At 41.4% G+C, this 18,058-nt stretch overlaps 1 protein-coding gene across 5 annotated transcripts in view; it reads left to right on the top strand.

Moving 5' to 3' along the window:
* The window catches only part of Pogz (pogo transposable element derived with ZNF domain), a 54,951-nt gene extending 37,327 nt beyond the window's left edge, over positions 1–17,624 (top strand). For all 5 annotated transcript variants that reach the window (XM_076861898.1, XM_076861896.1, XM_076861897.1 and 2 more), the window contains 12 exons: positions 490–596; positions 1,562–1,899; positions 2,364–2,518; positions 9,393–9,493; positions 10,007–10,153; positions 13,374–13,508; positions 13,597–13,769; positions 13,949–14,089; positions 14,916–14,972; positions 15,161–15,273; positions 15,530–15,554; positions 15,938–17,624. In XM_076861898.1, coding sequence (XP_076718013.1) covers positions 490–596; positions 1,562–1,899; positions 2,364–2,518; positions 9,393–9,493; positions 10,007–10,153; positions 13,374–13,508; positions 13,597–13,769; positions 13,949–14,089; positions 14,916–14,972; positions 15,161–15,273; positions 15,530–15,554; positions 15,938–17,606 — 3,161 coding nt within the window. In that variant the 3' untranslated portion in view covers positions 17,607–17,624. The remainder of the gene's footprint in view (positions 1–489; positions 597–1,561; positions 1,900–2,363; positions 2,519–9,392; positions 9,494–10,006; positions 10,154–13,373; positions 13,509–13,596; positions 13,770–13,948; positions 14,090–14,915; positions 14,973–15,160; positions 15,274–15,529; positions 15,555–15,937) is intronic.
* Positions 17,625–18,058: the final 434 nt, after the last annotated feature.

The following is an 18,058-nucleotide window of genomic DNA, read 5'->3' as shown; positions in this document are numbered from 1 at the left end:
ATAAACCTTGAGGACACTATGCTAAGTGAAATAAGCCATTCACAGAAGGACAAGTACTGTATGATTCCATTTACTGAGGTGCCTAGAGTAGTCAGATTCATGAAGACAAAGTGGTTGTTGGTCAGTGATTTTTAATGGGTATGGAATGTAGTGCAAGTTGAAAAGAGTTCTGGAGATTGTATAACAACTGAAATGTATACTTGAAAATGGTTAAGATGGTAAATATTGTTATATTTTACCACATTTTAAAAAGAAAAAAATTACCTAACTTCCCCCCAACATAAAAAATATTCTTAGCTCAGAAGCCAAATAGAAACTGTCAGTTGGGCTGGTTTAGCCCCTGGCCTAGAGTTAGAAGAACAGTACAATGAATGTACCTCCAACACAGTGATCTCTTCATGCTCACTCATCCTTGGATATGCCCCCTCAGGTCGTGTTTAGTCTTCCCACTATCAGTGTATTGACCTTATCAATCCTTCTCACTTCCAGTGACCTCTTCCATCCCAGTGTTTGACCTCCAGGATGGTGGACGGAAAATATGCCCACGGTGTAATGCTCAATTCCGTGTTACTGAAGCTTTGAGAGGTCACATGTGTGTAAGTGATACCTCCTGTGATAAGGATCCAGCCTAAGTGGCTTACTGCTGTATACCTCTAATTTGGGGAGACTGTGAAGCAGGGGCTTTTTATCTATCTATCTATCTATCTATCTATTTATATTTTTTTAAAGAGAGAGAGAATTTCCCAGTATTTATTTTTTAGTTTTCGGTGGACACAACATCTCTATTTTTTTTTTATTTTTATGTGGTGCTGAGGATCGAACCCAGCGCCCCGTGCATGCCAGGCGAGTGTGCTACCGGCTGAGCCACATCCCCAGCCGGCTTTGTGTTTTTAAAAAGTTATTCTGTCTTTTGGTCCACTATAGAAGAGCTGTGTAGTTTGGGATGTAATACATTTAAAGACCTTCAAATAGATCAGAACATATGTGACCTTACTTCTTTAGTGTGATAGATTTCAAAACTGCAGAGACAAAACTGCAGGTTTAGGTGAAGATCTCAAATCCTCTTGACCTCAGTTCATTTTCTAGTAATTGACATTGAGTGAACCAGGAGCTGTGTGTTACTTGGTTTCGATTTTCTGACCTTTTCGTTTTTTGATATTAGTCCAGTTGAAAGGTTGGAACTTCATCTGCCAGGGAGCTCAGAGCCAAATGATGGTAGTAAGTAGTTATGGGATCTAAGAAGGCAGAGAGAGAAGTATAAGGCATGATGCTCAGGGGCTATATGACTGGACATAACGCTAGAAGAAGAGTGAAATCTGGAAACACTGTAGCAAACTGAAGGATGAAAGCTGAGTAATAATCCCTTACTATTAAGCTAGGCATGTAACTGTAGTGGGGAGGCTGAGGCAAGAGGATTGCTCCAGCCCAAGAGGTCGGACTGGGCAACATAGCAAGACCTATTTCAATAAAAGTTTGTTATTAGAGAATATTTGTGAAGTTGAGTTAGCACATTGTAGCCACCTGGATAATGAGGATGATCAGATGTCTTCTTTCTTTTTAGTACTGTTGCCCAGAAATGGTTGAATACCAGAAGAAAGGAAAGTCCCTGGATTCAGAACCCAGTGTCCCATCAGCAGCAAAGCCCCCATCCCCTGAGAAAACAGCTCCTATTACTTCCACACCCTCATCTACACCTATTCCTGCTCTGTCACCACCTACCAAAGTACCAGAGCCAAATGAGAATGTTGGTGATGCTGTCCAGACCAAACTCATTATGCTAGTAGATGACTTCTACTATGGACGGGATGGTGGCAAAGTATCCCAACTAACAAACTTCCCTAAGGTTGCCACATCTTTCCGATGCCCACATTGTACCAAAAGGCTAAAAAACAACATTCGGTAAGTGTGAAGAGCTTTGGAGGTTAACTTACAAAAAAAGGTGAATTAATTTGAGGTTGGGGATTTAGCTCAATGACAGTGCAAACACAGGTGCACACAAGGCCCTGGGTTTGGTCCTCAGCTGGGGGTGATGGGAGTTTGCTTAATTTTTCTTATATTTTAAAGTCCTTCTCATTAGAGAAAGTTCCTATGATGTAATCTTGCTGGGGTTATTAAATTAATAACTGGTGCTGTAGAAGAGAGGTATTGTAATAAAAGTAGCTTTGGCAGAGTAAGGGAGACCAGTGCATCTCCTTCCAGAGAATGCTTTTAGTTTCATGAACCCCTTATCTTTCTGAACCTGGGACTGTCCTAGACGGGGAAGTTGAGGGAGGAAAGCAGGTAATGTTTGTACATGATTCTACCATTGTGTTTTTCAAAGGCTATTGGTTTGTCTGTTGTGCTCTCCCTGTGCTCTGCTGCAGATTCATGAACCATATGAAGCATCACGTAGAGCTTGATCAGCAGAACGGTGAGGTGGACGGTCACACCATCTGTCAGCACTGCTACCGCCAGTTTTCCACGCCCTTCCAGCTCCAGTGCCACTTGGAAAATGTTCATAGTCCCTATGAATCTACTAGTAAGTCTGGAAACTTAAATTCTAGTACTTACCTGTGGGTGACATTGTAGAGGAAGTATTTTACATATTTGTAGCCATCTATTAACTTTACTTACTCTCTTACTCTGTTTCCTTTTTTTTTTTTTTTTTTTTTGGTACCAGGAATTGAACCCAGGGGTGATTAACCACTGAACCACCTCCTCAGTCCATTTTTATATTTTATTTTGAGACAGGGCCTCACTAACTTGCTGAGGCTAGCCTTAAATCTGCAGTCCTCCTGCATCAGCCTCCCAAGATGCTGGGATTACAGGCATGTGCCACCATGCCTACTTAACCCTGTTTTCTTATAAGTCTTACTTACAGAACTTGACGATTAAGACTTTTCAGGGGGCTGGGTTGTGGCTTAGTGGGAGAGTGCTCGCCTAGTATGCATGAGGCATTGGATTTGATCCTCAGCACCACATAAAGACATTGTGTCCACCTAAAACTAAGAAATAAATGTTAAAAAAAAAAAAAAGGACTGTTTTCAGTAAAATATATGGTAAGCTGGAATGTTATCTACACAGTACATCTTTTTTTTTTTTTTTTCTTTTAGTATTTTTTCAGTTGTCAGTGGACAACTGAATCAAACCCAGGGCCTCACACATGCTAGGGAAGTGCTCTACCACTGAGCCACAACCTCAGCCCTACTTTGTACATCTTACAGAAGGGGATACACAAGGCTAAACATGAGCTCAGGGGAATTAAGCCATTTGCTTAAGAATATGCACTTGTGGGCTGGGGATGTGGCTCAAGCGGTAGCGCCCTCGCCTGGCATGCGTGCGGCCCGGGTTCGATCCTCAGCACCACATACAAACAAAGATGCTGTGTCCGCCAAAAAAAAATTTAAAAATAAATATTAAAAAAATTATCTCTCTCTCCTCGCTCTAAAAAAAAAAAAGAATATGCACTTGTAGTAAGTTAACCTTTTGAGAATGTGAGCCCCATCTTCAGAATATTTCTAATATCTTCAAGGGATTCCCAGTTTTGTTGAAAAGACAAATACTATGTGTGTATAGGAAAATGTTATAAGACAATATATTATAAACATGCGTACATGCGTTCTTTGATACGAAGGATAAATGAGATAATTCAGAGAAGAAAAACATCTTGTGGCCGGGGTTCACAGAGAGTGGTGGTTAAACTTGTAGGGTTTCTATAAGAAGAATTTAGACAGATGGGAATTACTGAAAAAAGCTTTTAGTTAATTGAAGCATCATGATTAAAAGCATTAAGACAGAAATATGTTTATTATCTAAATGCATTTGCTGCAAATAAAATTTTGACTAAGGATGAATTAAACAACAAGGACATCTATATGTTACTTAACAGATCTAGAGATAAAGTAGGCTTCAGCCCCGGAAATTCACTGCCTCACTGCTTCTTAACTCTTATCTCTGGCTGTGTTAGTTTCGGGTACTACATCCAGACATAGACTTGTCTAGACACAGAAGGGGCTACATCCTCCTCTGTCTTTCTTGAATCTGTTTTATATGAGTAGGATATTGTTTTTCTTTTATATCCCCTTAGACATAATTAGGCCACAGGCCTATTTCTAAACAGTTTTTAGTGAGAGAAGTGGGATCACCATGAAGTAACCTTGTCAGTAGAAATATAATTTAACCCATGTACAGAATTGTGATTTTTTTTTTTTTTTTTAGTAGTCATTTTAAGTAAAGTTCCTTAAAAAGGTAAAGTTAATATAAGGATTCTTTTTTTTTTTCCATCAGAATATAGGATTTTGAAATATAGGTCTCAATTTGGGTTTATCACATTTCGCATGTTCACTAGCTTCATGTTGCTGGTGGCTTCCATGTTGAACAGTGGAACTTTGAGGACTAATCATTTGGGGATGGACAGAATCAGTCATTATGACACCATAGTATGATGCCAGAGGATAGCCAGCCTGATCTACTTTACTATCCAAAATTCTTCACTGTCAATGATGTGAAGCCAGAATACCTCATTCACACACCTCCCAGTGAAAACACCTGCTGTGCATGCATGGTGTATGTGTGTGTGTGTGCGCTCGTGTGTGTAAATATGTGTCGTGTTGCTAGGGATTGAACCTAGCGCCTTATGAATGCTAGGCCTGTACTCTGCTACCAAGTTCCATCTCAGGTTCCTAGCTCATTTTTAGAATCTATTGAGTAGGTTTTTGTCATTCCATTTATGTATGAATTCTCTATGGGAACAATAAAACAGTGCAGACTCTTTCTTGATATTTTTCTCTTGGCTTCCTACTTGTGTCATCCCTGACTTTATTTTTGAGTGTCTTATGACTTAAAATTTTGTACTGATTAAAAACTTAAATTGGGTCTGGGGTTGTGGCTCAGTGGTAGAGTGCTTGCCTAGCATGTGCGAAGCACTGGGTTTGATTCTTAGCACCATAGATAAATAAATGAATAAAACAAAGGTCCATCAATATCTAAAAAAAAACATGTTATTAAGTGATGCACACCGTAATCCCAGCAACTTGGGAGGCTGAAGCGGAAGGATCACAAATTCAAACTCAGTCTCAGCAACTTCGTAAGACCCTATCTCAAGATAAAAATAAAGGTATGTGTGTGTGGTTCAATGGTAGAGCACCCTTGGGTTTGATCAGAAGTATCACCAACAAAAAAAAACCTTGTGATCCTAACAGATAAATACCTTTCCAAAGCATCTACCAGTTCTTTTTGTTTACTGTGATATTGGGGATCGAACCCAGGGACACTCTATACCACTGAACTATATCCCCAACCATTTTCTTTCTTTTAATATTTATTTATTTAGTTGTAGTTAGACACAATATCTTTATTTTATTTATTTATATGTGGTGAGGAGGTTCTAACCCAGGGCCTCGTACATGCTAGGTGAGCGCTTTACCTCTGATCCACAACCCCAGCCCCTTCTTTTTATTTTTTTAATAACTTTATTTATCTTTATGTGGTGCTGAGGATCGAACCCAGGGCCTTGCACAGTGAGGCTAGCGCTCTTTCACTGAGCCATAACCCCAGGCCCCGCCTTCATTTTTTATTTTAAGAAAAGTTTCTAGTTAGCAGTAATCCCACCTCAGATAAACTTCATTGGCTACAGTACTGCAACTGCACAAAGCTTCTTTTTTATTTTAATATAGGGTTTCCCCTAAATTGCCCAGGCTGACCAACTTGCAATCCTCCCACCTCAGCCTCCCCAAGCTGGGATTACAGGCATACAGCAGGGTACCCTGTTACAGACAGGACTGTAAGGAAACTGTGGCTCTTGAGTTCTTTCACAATTTGCTTGGTGCTATTTAATAGTTGTGTGTGTGTTTGGTGTTGGGCATTGATTGCAAGATCTTGTGCAAGCACTCTACCACTGAGCTATATCCCCAGGCCATAGTTTTTAAATTTATATCTAACATAAAGAACTCAACCTGCTTGTCAGTTGGATGTACTGTGAACCCCTTGAAATCATATGCACACTTTGAATGTGTGTGCATTCTTCAGGGGAGGGGTTACATGGCTTTTATGAGTCTCAAAAGGGTTCATAATTCAAAAAATGGTTAGGGCTAATCTTTATGTTTGTTTTCTGTACTGACTAACCTAAGTTGCTTTTTTTTTTCTCCCAAAGATTCTAATGTTATTCCTCCTGGCATCATTACTCCTATCTCTTAGCATCCATCAAAGGCAACTTAGGTTAGTCTTCTAATCTTTCCAAAAAAATTTGTTGGTAGAAAAAGAACAGTAGATGAGGAAGTGGTTTCCATTGAGGGAGGGATGATTTAAACATGGCTGAACCAGGTCAGGTGTCAACAGAAGGTACCCATGCAGATGGAGTCATAAGGGAGAACTGATTCATAAACTCACAGACTGCATGGAATCAGGGTGGGGTTCACAGGAGCCTTAGAAAGCCACAGGGGAGCCAGATGTGGTGGTGCACACCTATAATCCCAGCAGCTCAGAAGGCTGAGGCAGGAGGATTACAAGTTCAAGGCCAGCCTCATCATCCTTTTTTTTTTTTTTTTTTTTTGAGGATTGAACCCAGGGGTGCTTAACCACTGAGCCATGTCTGCAGCCCCATTTTTATATTTTATTTAGAGACAGAGTCTTGCTAAGTTGCTGAGACTGGCTTGGAATGTGGGATCCTCCTGCCTTGGCCTCCTGAGTCACTGGCATACCACTGTCCTGGCCATTTTCATTCTTGAATCTTTTTCCACATTAGCTCCTTCTGTAAAGCTGATGTGTTAGGTTCCTAAAGATCTGTTGGATCCTCTTATGTCTTAAGTTCCTGTCTCCCTTATATCTCACTTGTTTTCTTAGTGTGAATAATACATGGAAATTCCAGCATGGTGCTTATACACGAGAAATCTCATTAGTAAATATTGTTTTTACTGTTGATGTTGTGTGATAGCTGTGGCAATAGGCCTGATGTGTAGATTGGAGGAAAAGCCTTCAGGGTTGAAGGAGATTGCCCAAGGACAACATCCAATCCAAAAGGCCTGGCAGAAGGTTGGAAAGCACCAATGCTTGAAGGTGTTCTGGGGGGGTAGGGGGATTGAAGGAAATAAACAAATTAGAGTTAGGAGAAAACGTAGTGTGTGTGATGCTTTTAGTTAACTTTCCCAAACATATCCTGAACTTCATGCCTATATATCTTTCCTCTTGTTTCTCTAGACTCCTTTGTTTCACCGACACACACACCCCCATTCTTAAAAAATCTAGCATATGTGACTTATCACTATTTCTCTTTTCCTTAAGGCAGAATTTCTTATTTATCTCTGTCCTCATAACAACTAATAAATCTCTAGGCAGTAGTTTGAAATAGACTGCAGATATCTTTGAGAATAAACACAAAATCTATGAACCCTCTTAGAAAAACAGACATTCTACTCTTTCAAATAATTTCAGAAGATATCTGGGTTCCTGGAGCCTAATTTCATGGACCCCAGATTAAGAATCCCTGGCTTTTGTTTGTTTTACTTAAAATTATTTCAAGGCCAGGCACAGTGGCTCCTGAGGCTGAGTCAGGAGGATTGCGAGTTCAAAGCCAGCCTCAGCAACGGAGAGGTGCTAAGCAACTCTAATAAATAAAATATAAGAATTACTTCAATATTATTCATTTTCAGGGGTGGAACAGTTAGTCCAGAAAATGCTTAAAGCTTAAATTTACAGTTTCCATGTTTGCAAAAACTTAATAATTCCAGTGAAAATTTAAAAAAAAAACACAAATAACCCCTCTTTTGGCCATATGTATAATTCAAAAAATAAAACAGTTAAAATTTTTTGTCAAAAGTTTAGAATTGCATCCTCAAGCTTGACCAAAAAGTCTATTTCTTTCTTCTTTTTTTTCTTTTTCTTTTTTTTCTTTTTTTGTTTGTTTGTTTGAGATAGGGTCTCAACTAGGTTGCTTAGGGCCTTGCTAAGTTGCTAAGGCTGGCCTTATACTCACAGTTATCTTACCTCAGTCTCCCAAGTTGATTATAGGCACTCAGTACCATACCTACCCTATTTCAAAATATAATTATCTTGAATGTGTTAATATTGGAAAAGAAATGATAACTCTTATAACAAGGTAAGAATATTCATTAGTGATTGACATTGAAAGCAAATTCTTATTTTGTATTTAGGTGTTCAGTAGATGTTTGTTGAATTATTCATAAGAAATAATCATTGTCCTAAAGCAGAGTAAAGTCATATAGTATCTTAAAATAGTTCTTTTGTCCATGGTGATACTATATATTTATTGGAGAGAGTCATGTGGGCTTCCATCAGTTTTTTTTTTTTTTTTTTTTTTTAGAAAGAGTGAGAAAGAGGGAGAGAGAGAGAGAGAATTTTAATATTTATTTTTTAGTACTTGGCAGACACAACATCTTTGTCTGTATGTGGTGCTGAGGATCGAACCCGGGCCGCACGTATGCCAGGCGAGCGTGCTACCGCTTGAGCCACATCCCCAGCCCCTTCCATCAGTTTTTGTCTATAATAACAGAGAGGTGGCAATTCCTAGATGCATTTTGAAATATTGGTAACAGAAAATGGGAGTCCGAGATGGTACTTGACTTTTGAGTTAGAGATGAGGAAGTGAGAGGAGGAAAGAGAACAATGCTGAATTAAGCTAGAGTTGAAAGTAGACAATTTAAAATGGACATAGCTTAAAATCTAAAATGGAACTTTGGTAAGAAGTCTGAGCTAGAGACATAGGTTAGTTGTTACCAGCACCACAAATTTTAAGACAGAACCATTTTAAAAAATGTTTTTTCCTGTTTTTATTTTTTTCCTTTTTTAAAAATTTGTTTTTAGATAATACTTGAGTAGAGTACGTTATTCTAATTAGGATCCCATTCTTGTGGCTGTACATGATGTAGTGTATTCATATATGAACATAGGAAAGTGATATCAGATTCATTTCAGTCTTTCCCAATCCTGTTCACTTCCTCGCCTTCCTTCTCCTTAATCCAGTGAACTCCTGTCTGCCCCCCCCCCCCTATTATGTCTTAGCATCCATATATCAGAGAGAACATTCAACCTTTGGTGTTCTGGGATTGGCTTAAGACAGAACCATTTTTTTTTAATTATTATTTTTAGTTATACATGACAGTAGAATATATTTTGACATCATACAAACATGGGATATAACTTCCATTCTTGTGGTTTACATGATATGGAGTTTCACGGGTTTTGTGTTCATGTGTGAACATTGGAGAGTTATGTCTGATTCACTCCACAGTCTTTCCATTCCCCCTCCTTACCCCTGAGACATAACCATTTTAAAGAAAGAATAGAAGGAAACTATGATTTACTCATGGTCAAAGACGTGTCAGAAAAAAGATAATGAAGACTTTTGGTCTGATTTTCAGGTGCATTTATTGATTGTTTTTGTTTCTGTTTGTTTACAGCCAAGTGCAAGATCTGTGAGTGGGCATTTGAAAGTGAGCCTCTGTTTCTCCAGCATATGAAGGATACACATAAGCCTGGGGAAATGCCTTATGTTTGCCAGGTATTGCCTTTTTCTCCAGGCATTTTAGCTATTTGGCTCTCAGATTGAATACAAAGAATTCATTGATGAATAGTGCGGAATACGGCTGTAAACATTCAGTTTCCAACACTGAAGAAGTATAGATAATAACTTTCTTTCTTCAGTAAAGAAAAGAAATTTGTAGGATAAAAACAAAAGAACATAATGACAAGTGTAATATTTACCCAGCCAAAGAACATGTGCATATACTGAAAGAATGCCTGGATTTGCCCCTTGGAGATGGACAGAGAAGGCTTTATTCCTTAATTATAGAAAATGGATCATTCTTAAACTTCCTTGGCCTTCTTTAATTTTATCTTTAATCCCAGCTAAATTTAAAATTAATCACGTAGATCTATCTGCATTACAAATTCAAAAAAATAATTTCTACACAAATAGGGCAAACCTCCCCCCCAATTTAAAAATTTTGGTTGCCACCTTTTAAAGGCCACAGTTGTTCACTTTTAGCCTCATTTTTCCTCTCTTATGTTTCAGGTGTGTCAGTATCGCTCCTCACTCTACTCTGAGGTAGATGTCCATTTTCGGATGATCCACGAGGATACACGGCATTTGCTCTGCCCTTATTGCCTGAAGGTCTTCAAAAATGGCAACGCGTTCCAGCAGCATTACATGAGGCACCAGGTACCCAGCACCATGCGCCCCTTGTCTTCACTTGCTTCATTTGTGGATGCTGGGGCCAGGGTTGAGCTAGGCAGATAATATATGTGTGTTTGTGTAAAAAAAAAAAAAAATCATGGAATTTCAGGTATGGCTATGTACCTAGGTAGGCGGTAGAGATTTCAGTGGTAAACAAAACACACAGTCAAGTACAAGTGTCATGTTGGAGGTTGTGCAGGGTGCGGGAAAGGTAAAGTACAGGTGTCATGTTGGGAACTGTGCAGGGTGCAGAAATGCACATTCCTGTTAGGGAGCCTCATGAGGCTTCCAAAAAGAGGTATTCAACCTGAGGGGTGAATCTGGAGGAGCCAGACAGAATAGGACAGGAAACATGGACCTGATCAAGACCATGGCGACTCAGGAAACTGAGAGATGTTCCTTGTAGATAACAGAGTTACGGTGTGGGGGTGAGAAGGTAGAGACACATGGTGAGGGGACCCTGTAAACCATGAATAGGAATTACTACTGGGAAGACATTGGAAGGGTATAAGCACTGGAGTGATGTGTTCAGATTTGCTTTTAGTTAAGATTGTGGACTGGCTGCCTTGAGGAGAATAGATTAAAGGAGATTAAAACCAGAGTTAACAATACTAGCCAGAAGGCTTTTGCAGTAGTTACATGAGAAATGATAATGGCTGTTGATTTTTTTTTTTTTGTACCGGGGATTGAGCCACATCCCCAGCCCTTTTTATATTTTATTTAGAGCCAGGTCTTGCTGAGTTGTTTAGTGCCTTGCTGGTCTGAGGCTGGCTTTGAACCCTTGATCCTCCTGTGTCAATGTTCTGAGTTGCTGGGATTGCAGGCGTGCACTACCATGCCTGGTGGCAGTTGACTTTTGAAATGAAAAAAAGGATAAAGTTGATATATATGATGTTTATGATTCCGTAGTGTTTAGCCAGGTCCGGTGGTGCATACCTGTAATCCCAGCGGCACCAAAGACTGAGGCAAGAGTATCGCAAGTTCAAAGCCAACCTCAGGAACTCAGTGAGGCCTCTGAGAACTTAGTGAGACACTGTCTCAAAATTAAAAATAAAATGGGCTGGGGATGTGGTTCAGTAGTTGGTTCAGTAGTTGAGTGCCCCTCCCTGGGTTCTTTACAGAAATGCAAACAATGGAGAAAGTTGGGAAGAATCTATCCAAATTCATAATCTTCTTCCCCAAAGAAGTAGTTTCATAAATCTTCCCAAAAGAAGATTATGAGTTTGGATATTCTGAGTTATTGTTTGTGAACATCAAGTATACTATTGGATAATAGGTCTGAATTCTGGGAGAAAAGTTTTGAGTTGTTGAAGAGATACTTGTAGATCGTTATTATGTAAGTTCAATGGATTTTAAACTTACTTGTCATGAGCTCTCCAGCACTGTGGAGAATAAGATAAAGGCTTAGGATCCTTCATAGTCTCTATCTACAAAGCCAGTGCCATAGTTTAGGAAAACCAGAAGAGTATTGGTGTTGAGGAAGCTGAGGAGAATGAAATGCTTTGAAAAGAGTGTGACCAAAATGTCACATGTGGGGCTGGAGTTGTGGCTCAGCAGTAGAGCACTTGCCTCACACATGTGAGGCCTTGGGTTCAATCCTCAGCATTACATATAAATAAATAAACCAAATAAAGGTATTGTGTCCAACTATAACTAAAAAATAATTTCTTTAAAATGTCACATGTTGCAAGGAGGTGCCAAGTAAGGTAGAAACTTAGAGGTAGACTTTTAATTTAGCAGCATTGACAAGAATCATTTTGTTGGCTGATAGGGTGGAAGTCCGATTTTTAGCAAGAGAAATAAAAGAGGGAAGCAAACAGACAACTTGTTTAAAGAAGTTTGTTCATGAAGGGTAGAACAGAGGGTAGAAGACAGGCAAAAGGGAGCAGCAGGGAAGAATTTTGTGATGTTGCTTTTGTAGTATTTTGTTTATAAGATGGAGTAGAAGAGACCTTGTTTTAAAATGCTACAAGAAAAGAGCCATGCTAAGCAACTTGGCGAGATCTTATCTCAAAATAAAAAAGAATACAGGCTGGGCATATAGTTTAGTGGTAAAGCACCCCTGAATTCAATCCCCAGTACCAAAAAAAGAAAAGATCTATAGGAAGAGCAAAGGTACATAAGAAATGATACAAAATTGAGAACAAAATGGGTACATGTGTGCACAGTGTTCACACATATGTGCACAGAGACGTGTGCACACTGTTATTTGTAAGCACCCCTCTTCTCTCAGGCTCCTCTTTTGCACAATAGTGACTGCTAATAGTCCACCACAAATGTATTTCCAAACAGGGGCATGGAAATTGTCACTTGTAACTCAGCTTAATGTTACATTTCCTTGTATCCTAGCAAAGAAAATCATAGACAAGAATTCTAGTTTTGAAGGACCTAAGTACCAGCCAGATTGAATCTTCAAAATGGTCCCACAAAGGAAGTATATCTGTATATATTGATGTGTTAAGAGGAAAACAAACAAGGTCTGGGGTTGTGGCTCAGTGCTAGAGTGCTTGCCTACCATGTGTGAGGCACTGGGTTTGATTCTTGGCATTGCATATAAGCACATAAATAAACTTCCATCAATAACTAATAAAAACATTTTTTTAGAAAAGGAAAAACAGCAAGATATAGACAAGTATTGTCATTTGTGTTAATTAGTAAATAAAGTGGTGATCAGATTTGAATGTATGTCAAATGGTTATATGCATAGACTGTCCATGAAAAGATGCTCAGGAAACTGGTAACGTGCCCTTTCTGTGGATGGGACTAAGGTCATAGTCAGATGCAACTATATAACATGCAAGAATGCAAGAATAAATATAGTTTTTATTTGTTTGCTTGATTACTTACCATGTGCATTTTATCTTCTTTTTAAAACAATCAAAAAGATGACTGTCCAGGATTAGGTGGCACTGTGTGCAATGTAAAGAAAGAGTAGGGGCAAGTGAAGCTTTACGTAACTGTTACAAGTCCCAAAGGGGTGGCCTGAGGACCTACTTGCCCTGCCCTTTACTCCCTCTTCCTTGAGGAGTGTGAGAGATGATGATTCTCAGTGGTAGGTTTTCTTGTGTATTTCTTTCTTATTAAATTATCAACAGAAAGATGGGAAGAGTGGTGGTCAGCATTGATCTACCTTCTCAGAGGAGAAAATTCACTGGGAACCTCTAAGGGATTCTTGTCTCTCTTTATCCCCTCTCATCCCCTTTAGAAAAGAAATGTTTACCACTGCAACAAATGCCGTCTTCAGTTCCTCTTTGCAAAGGACAAAATTGAACATAAGCTTCAGCACCATAAAACCTTCCGGAAACCCAAGCAGCTGGAGGGCTTGAAACCAGGCACTAAGGTAAAGCAGGGAGAAGAGGAATAGAGATTTTCAGTGTTCTGAGGTTTACCATGGTTGGTACCTAATTATTCCTTCACTTGATTCTCAGGTGACAATCCGGGCTTCCCGAGGGCAGCCACGAACTGTTCCTGTAGCCTCCAATGATACACCTTCCAGCGCCTTGCAGGAGGGAGCCCCACTGACGACCTCAGCTGACCCTCTGCCTGTCTTCCTTTATCCCCCTGTCCAGCGCAACATCCAGAAGAGAGCCGTTAGGAAAATGTCAGCGCCTTCTTCTAAATGCTGGGGGGCCATGGGGGGACGCTGTGTGGGCTGGATTATTCCTGCTAGCCAGAGTAATTGGATAGCCTTTTGCAGGATTAGTTGTCCAAAACCCTAAAGTTTGGGGATACTTGAGGCAGAAAGAGAATTTTCCTTGTTTTTTGTTTGTTTCTCCACAGGAGCGTCATGGGCCGGCAGACGTGCCTGGAGTGCAGCTTTGAGATCCCAGATTTCCCTAATCATTTCCCTACTTATGTACATTGCTCTCTGTGTCGCTATAGTACCTGTTGTTCTCGAGCTTATGCCAACCACATGATCAAGTAAGTCATGACTAAACTAGTCTTCCTACTTGGGAGTTCAGATTCTCTAGAACTCTCTTCATTATCTCCCTTCCAGTTTGTTTCCTCCCTCAACTGTTAGAGCTGTTTGCCCAGCTCTCCTTGCAGGGTGGAGCCAAACCCATATTCACTTGGCTTTGGTGGTCTGTGCTCACTTTCCTACAGCCTTGCAGAGTGTGATCCAAGGGTCAGCAGTGTTAGGTGGGAGCCTCTTAGAAATGCGGACTCTGTAGCCAGATGTGGTGGCACAGGCCTGAAATCTCAGAGACTTGGGAAGCTGAGGCAGGAGGATTGCACATTCAAGGCCAGTCTCAGCAACTTAGTGAGACCCTGTCTCAAAATAAAAAATTTAAAAGGTCTGACTGGCTCAGTGGTTAAGCACCACTGGGTTCAATCCCTGGTGCCAAAAAACTAAAAAGAAATGCTAACTCCAGTTCTACTCTAGACCTACTAAATTGAAATGTGGGGCTGGGGTTGTGGCTCAGTGGTAGAGTGCCCTCCTCCCATGTGTTCAATCCTCAGTACCATATAAAAATAAAGAAAGATATTGTGTTCATCTACAACTAAAAAATATCTTTAAAAAATAAATAAAAATAAAAATAAATTGAAATGTCAATTATAAAAAACCCTCAAGTGATTTCATACACATTACTAAAATTTAAAAAGCATGGTGATAGGAAAACTGGATTGGATTGGGATTGGGAGGAATTAAAGAGGCATTGTTTTTGTGGGACAGTTTCATTGGCTGGTAACCTCTAGTTTAGCTGGCAGAACTCCGTAACTTACGTCACTTTTTTATCTTTCTCAGCAATCATGTTCCACGGAAGAGCCCCAAGTACTTGGCTTTGTTTAAAAATTCTGTGAGGTAATGAAAAACTTAATGATACTCTTTAATTTTTCACATTTTTTTATTAGATCCTTTTAATTATTTTGCGGGTGGTGAATTTGAGAGAGGAGAGGATGGGGACCCTCCTTTAGTAAGCCTCAAAGTTTGAATTTCTCTGGTGTCACTGCTGTCTTTGTCTCACATGCTCTTGACTCTTATTTTCTTAGTGGAATCAAGCTGGCGTGCACTTCATGCACCTTTGTCACCTCCGTGGGAGACGCCATGGCCAAGCATTTGGTGTTCAACCCCTCTCACAGATCCAGCAGCATCCTGCCCCGTGGTGAGTGGGCAATGTGGGCGACCCCGGGCAGACTGAGTGAGGCCAGAGTGCGGGCGCCGTCTTCCGGCCTCGCCCACTCACGGTTCAGATACAGCGCACCAAGTTAAGAGCCTCTGACCTCAAGTTCCTACCACTGAGTGCACACTCTGAAGAGTGTCTGTCTGTGTGGGTAGTTGGTCGAAAGCCCAGGTCACTGTCTTTGGAGGACTTCTTCCTTCACTGAGCTAACCTTTTTTTATTGTTTCATTTCCCCCAGGGCTCACCTGGATATCTCACTTAAGGTAACAAAAACTCTTTTTTTTTTTTTTTTTTTTTTTTTTTTTTTTTTAAAGAGAGAGAGAGTTTGTTTTTTGTTTTTTTTGTTTTGTTTTGTTTTTGTTTTTGTTTTTGTTTTTTTAAGAGAGAGAGAATTTTTTAATGTTTATTTTTTAGTTTTCGGCGGGCACAACATCTTTGTTTGTATGTGGTGCTGAGGATCGAACCCGGGCCGCACGCATGCCAGGCGAGCACGCTACTGCTTGAGCCACATCCCCAGCCCCACAAAAACTCTTTATTTCATGATTTAATTTTAGTTTTACAGTATGTTCACTATGATTGTCATTTAAATTTCTTAGTTTAATTATCTTTCTCCTCCTTTCTTTGCTCCCCAACCCCATGCCCTTAGGCATGGGCAGACTCGGGACCGAGTGCATGACCGGAATTTGAAGAATATGTACCCTCCTCCTTCCTTCCCTCCTAATAAAGCTGCCACTGTGAAACCTGCTGGGCCTGCCCCAGCTGAGCCCGAAGAGCTGCCCATCCCTGTGGCCCAGGCACTCCCATCTCCAGCCTCCACTGCAACCCCACCACCAACTCCCACTCACCCTCAGCCTTTAGCCCTCCCACCCTTGGCCCCAGAGGGGGCTGAATGTCTGAATGTTGATGACCAGGACGAAGGGAGCCCAGTCATCCAGGAACCTGAGCCAGCGTCAGGTGGCGGAGGCAATGGGGTTGGCAAGAAGGAGCAACTTTCCGTGAAGAAGCTTCGCGTAGTCCTTTTTGCCCTTTGCTGCAATACAGAACAGGCCGCCGAACACTTCCGAAATCCCCAGCGACGCATCCGGCGTTGGCTTCGTCGTTTCCAGGCCTCCCAGGGGGAGAATCTAGAGGGCAAATATCTAAGCTTTGAGGCAGAAGAGAAACTGGCCGAGTGGGTCCTGACCCAGCGAGAGCAGCAGCTGCCTGTGAATGAGGAGACCTTGTTTCAGAAAGCCACCAAAATAGGGCGTTCTTTGGAGGGGGGGTTTAAGATCTCCTATGAGTGGGCTGTGCGTTTCATGCTGCGACACCACCTGACTCCTCATGCCCGGCGAGCTGTGGCCCACACCTTGCCAAAGGACGTGGCAGAGAATGCAGGACTCTTCATTGAGTTTGTACAGCGGCAGATTCATAACCAGGACCTACCCTTGTCTATGATCGTGGCTATTGATGAGATCTCCCTGTTCCTGGATACAGAGGTGCTGAGCAGCGACGACCGAAAGGAGAACGCCCTGCAGACCGTGGGCACAGGGGAACCTTGGTGTGACGTAGTGCTGGCCATTCTGGCAGATGGCACTGTCCTTCCCACCCTGGTTTTCTACAGAGGACAAATGGCTCAGCCTGCTAAGGTGCCGGACTCCATACTGCTAGAGGCAAAGGAGGGTGGCTACAGTGATGACGAGATCATGGAGCTGTGGTCATCCCGAGTGTGGCAGAAGCACACAGCTTGCCAGCGCAGCAAAGGCATGCTGGTGATGGACTGTCATCGCACTCACTTGTCAGAGGAGGTACTGGGGATGCTTAGTGCCTCGAGCACCTTGCCTGCAGTGGTTCCAGCAGGCTGTAGTTCCAAAATCCAGCCATTAGATGTGTGCATCAAACGAACTGTCAAGAACTTCCTGCACAAAAAGTGGAAGGAGCAGGCTCGGGAGATGGCAGACACTGCGTGTGATTCTGATGTCCTGCTTCAGCTGGTGCTCGTCTGGCTGGCTGAGGTGCTAGGCGTTATCGGGGACTGTCCTGAGCTAGTTCAGAGGTCCTTTCTTGTGGCTAGTGTCCTGCCAGGCCCTGATGGCAACATCAGCTCACCTACACGCAATGCTGACATGCAGGAGGAGCTCATTGCTTCCCTGGAGGAGCAGCTGAAGCTGAGTGGGGAACAGTCTGAGGAGCCCTCAGCTTCCACTCCCCGGCCCAGGTCGTCTCCTGAAGAGACAGTTGAGCCCGAAAGCCTTCATCAGCTCTTTGAGGGGGAAAGTGAGACGGAGTCTTTCTATGGCTTTGAAGAAGCTGACCTAGATCTGATGGAGATTTGAGTGTTGGGGTCTTGAGGGCTTGTGGAGTGGGGGTGGGGAGGTGGGGGAGGGGAGAGGGTTAGGGAAAGGGGCATACCAGGTGAGGTACTTGGTTTATATTTTTAATTTTATGCCACCACTCCCCCCCAACATTGACTTACACATCCCTGTGAATTTGTGGATTATTAGAAAACTAGTAGTGATCACGTCTGAGCCAAGGAGCTGGCCCATTGGTCATTTACTTCCGCTAAAGTTTTTTGTGACTTTTTTTATTTAAATTACTGTGTTTGGTATTTTTCTGATAAAAATCAAGAAAAAGAAAAAAAATCCTTTATGGGCGAATGTTAAATTGTTTTGTTTCCCCTTTTACCTCAATTGTACCATAGTACTTCTGGGTTTTTTGTTTTACTGTGTGGCCAATGTCTTTGGGCATGATGCTATCTAATAACCATTGTCAATGTGAGGACATTTCT

The sequence above is a fragment of the Callospermophilus lateralis genome, chromosome 7, assembly GCF_048772815.1.
Source record: "Callospermophilus lateralis isolate mCalLat2 chromosome 7, mCalLat2.hap1, whole genome shotgun sequence".
Classification (NCBI taxonomy): domain Eukaryota; kingdom Metazoa; phylum Chordata; class Mammalia; order Rodentia; family Sciuridae; genus Callospermophilus; species Callospermophilus lateralis.
This window is presented reverse-complemented; position numbering and strand designations above follow the sequence as displayed.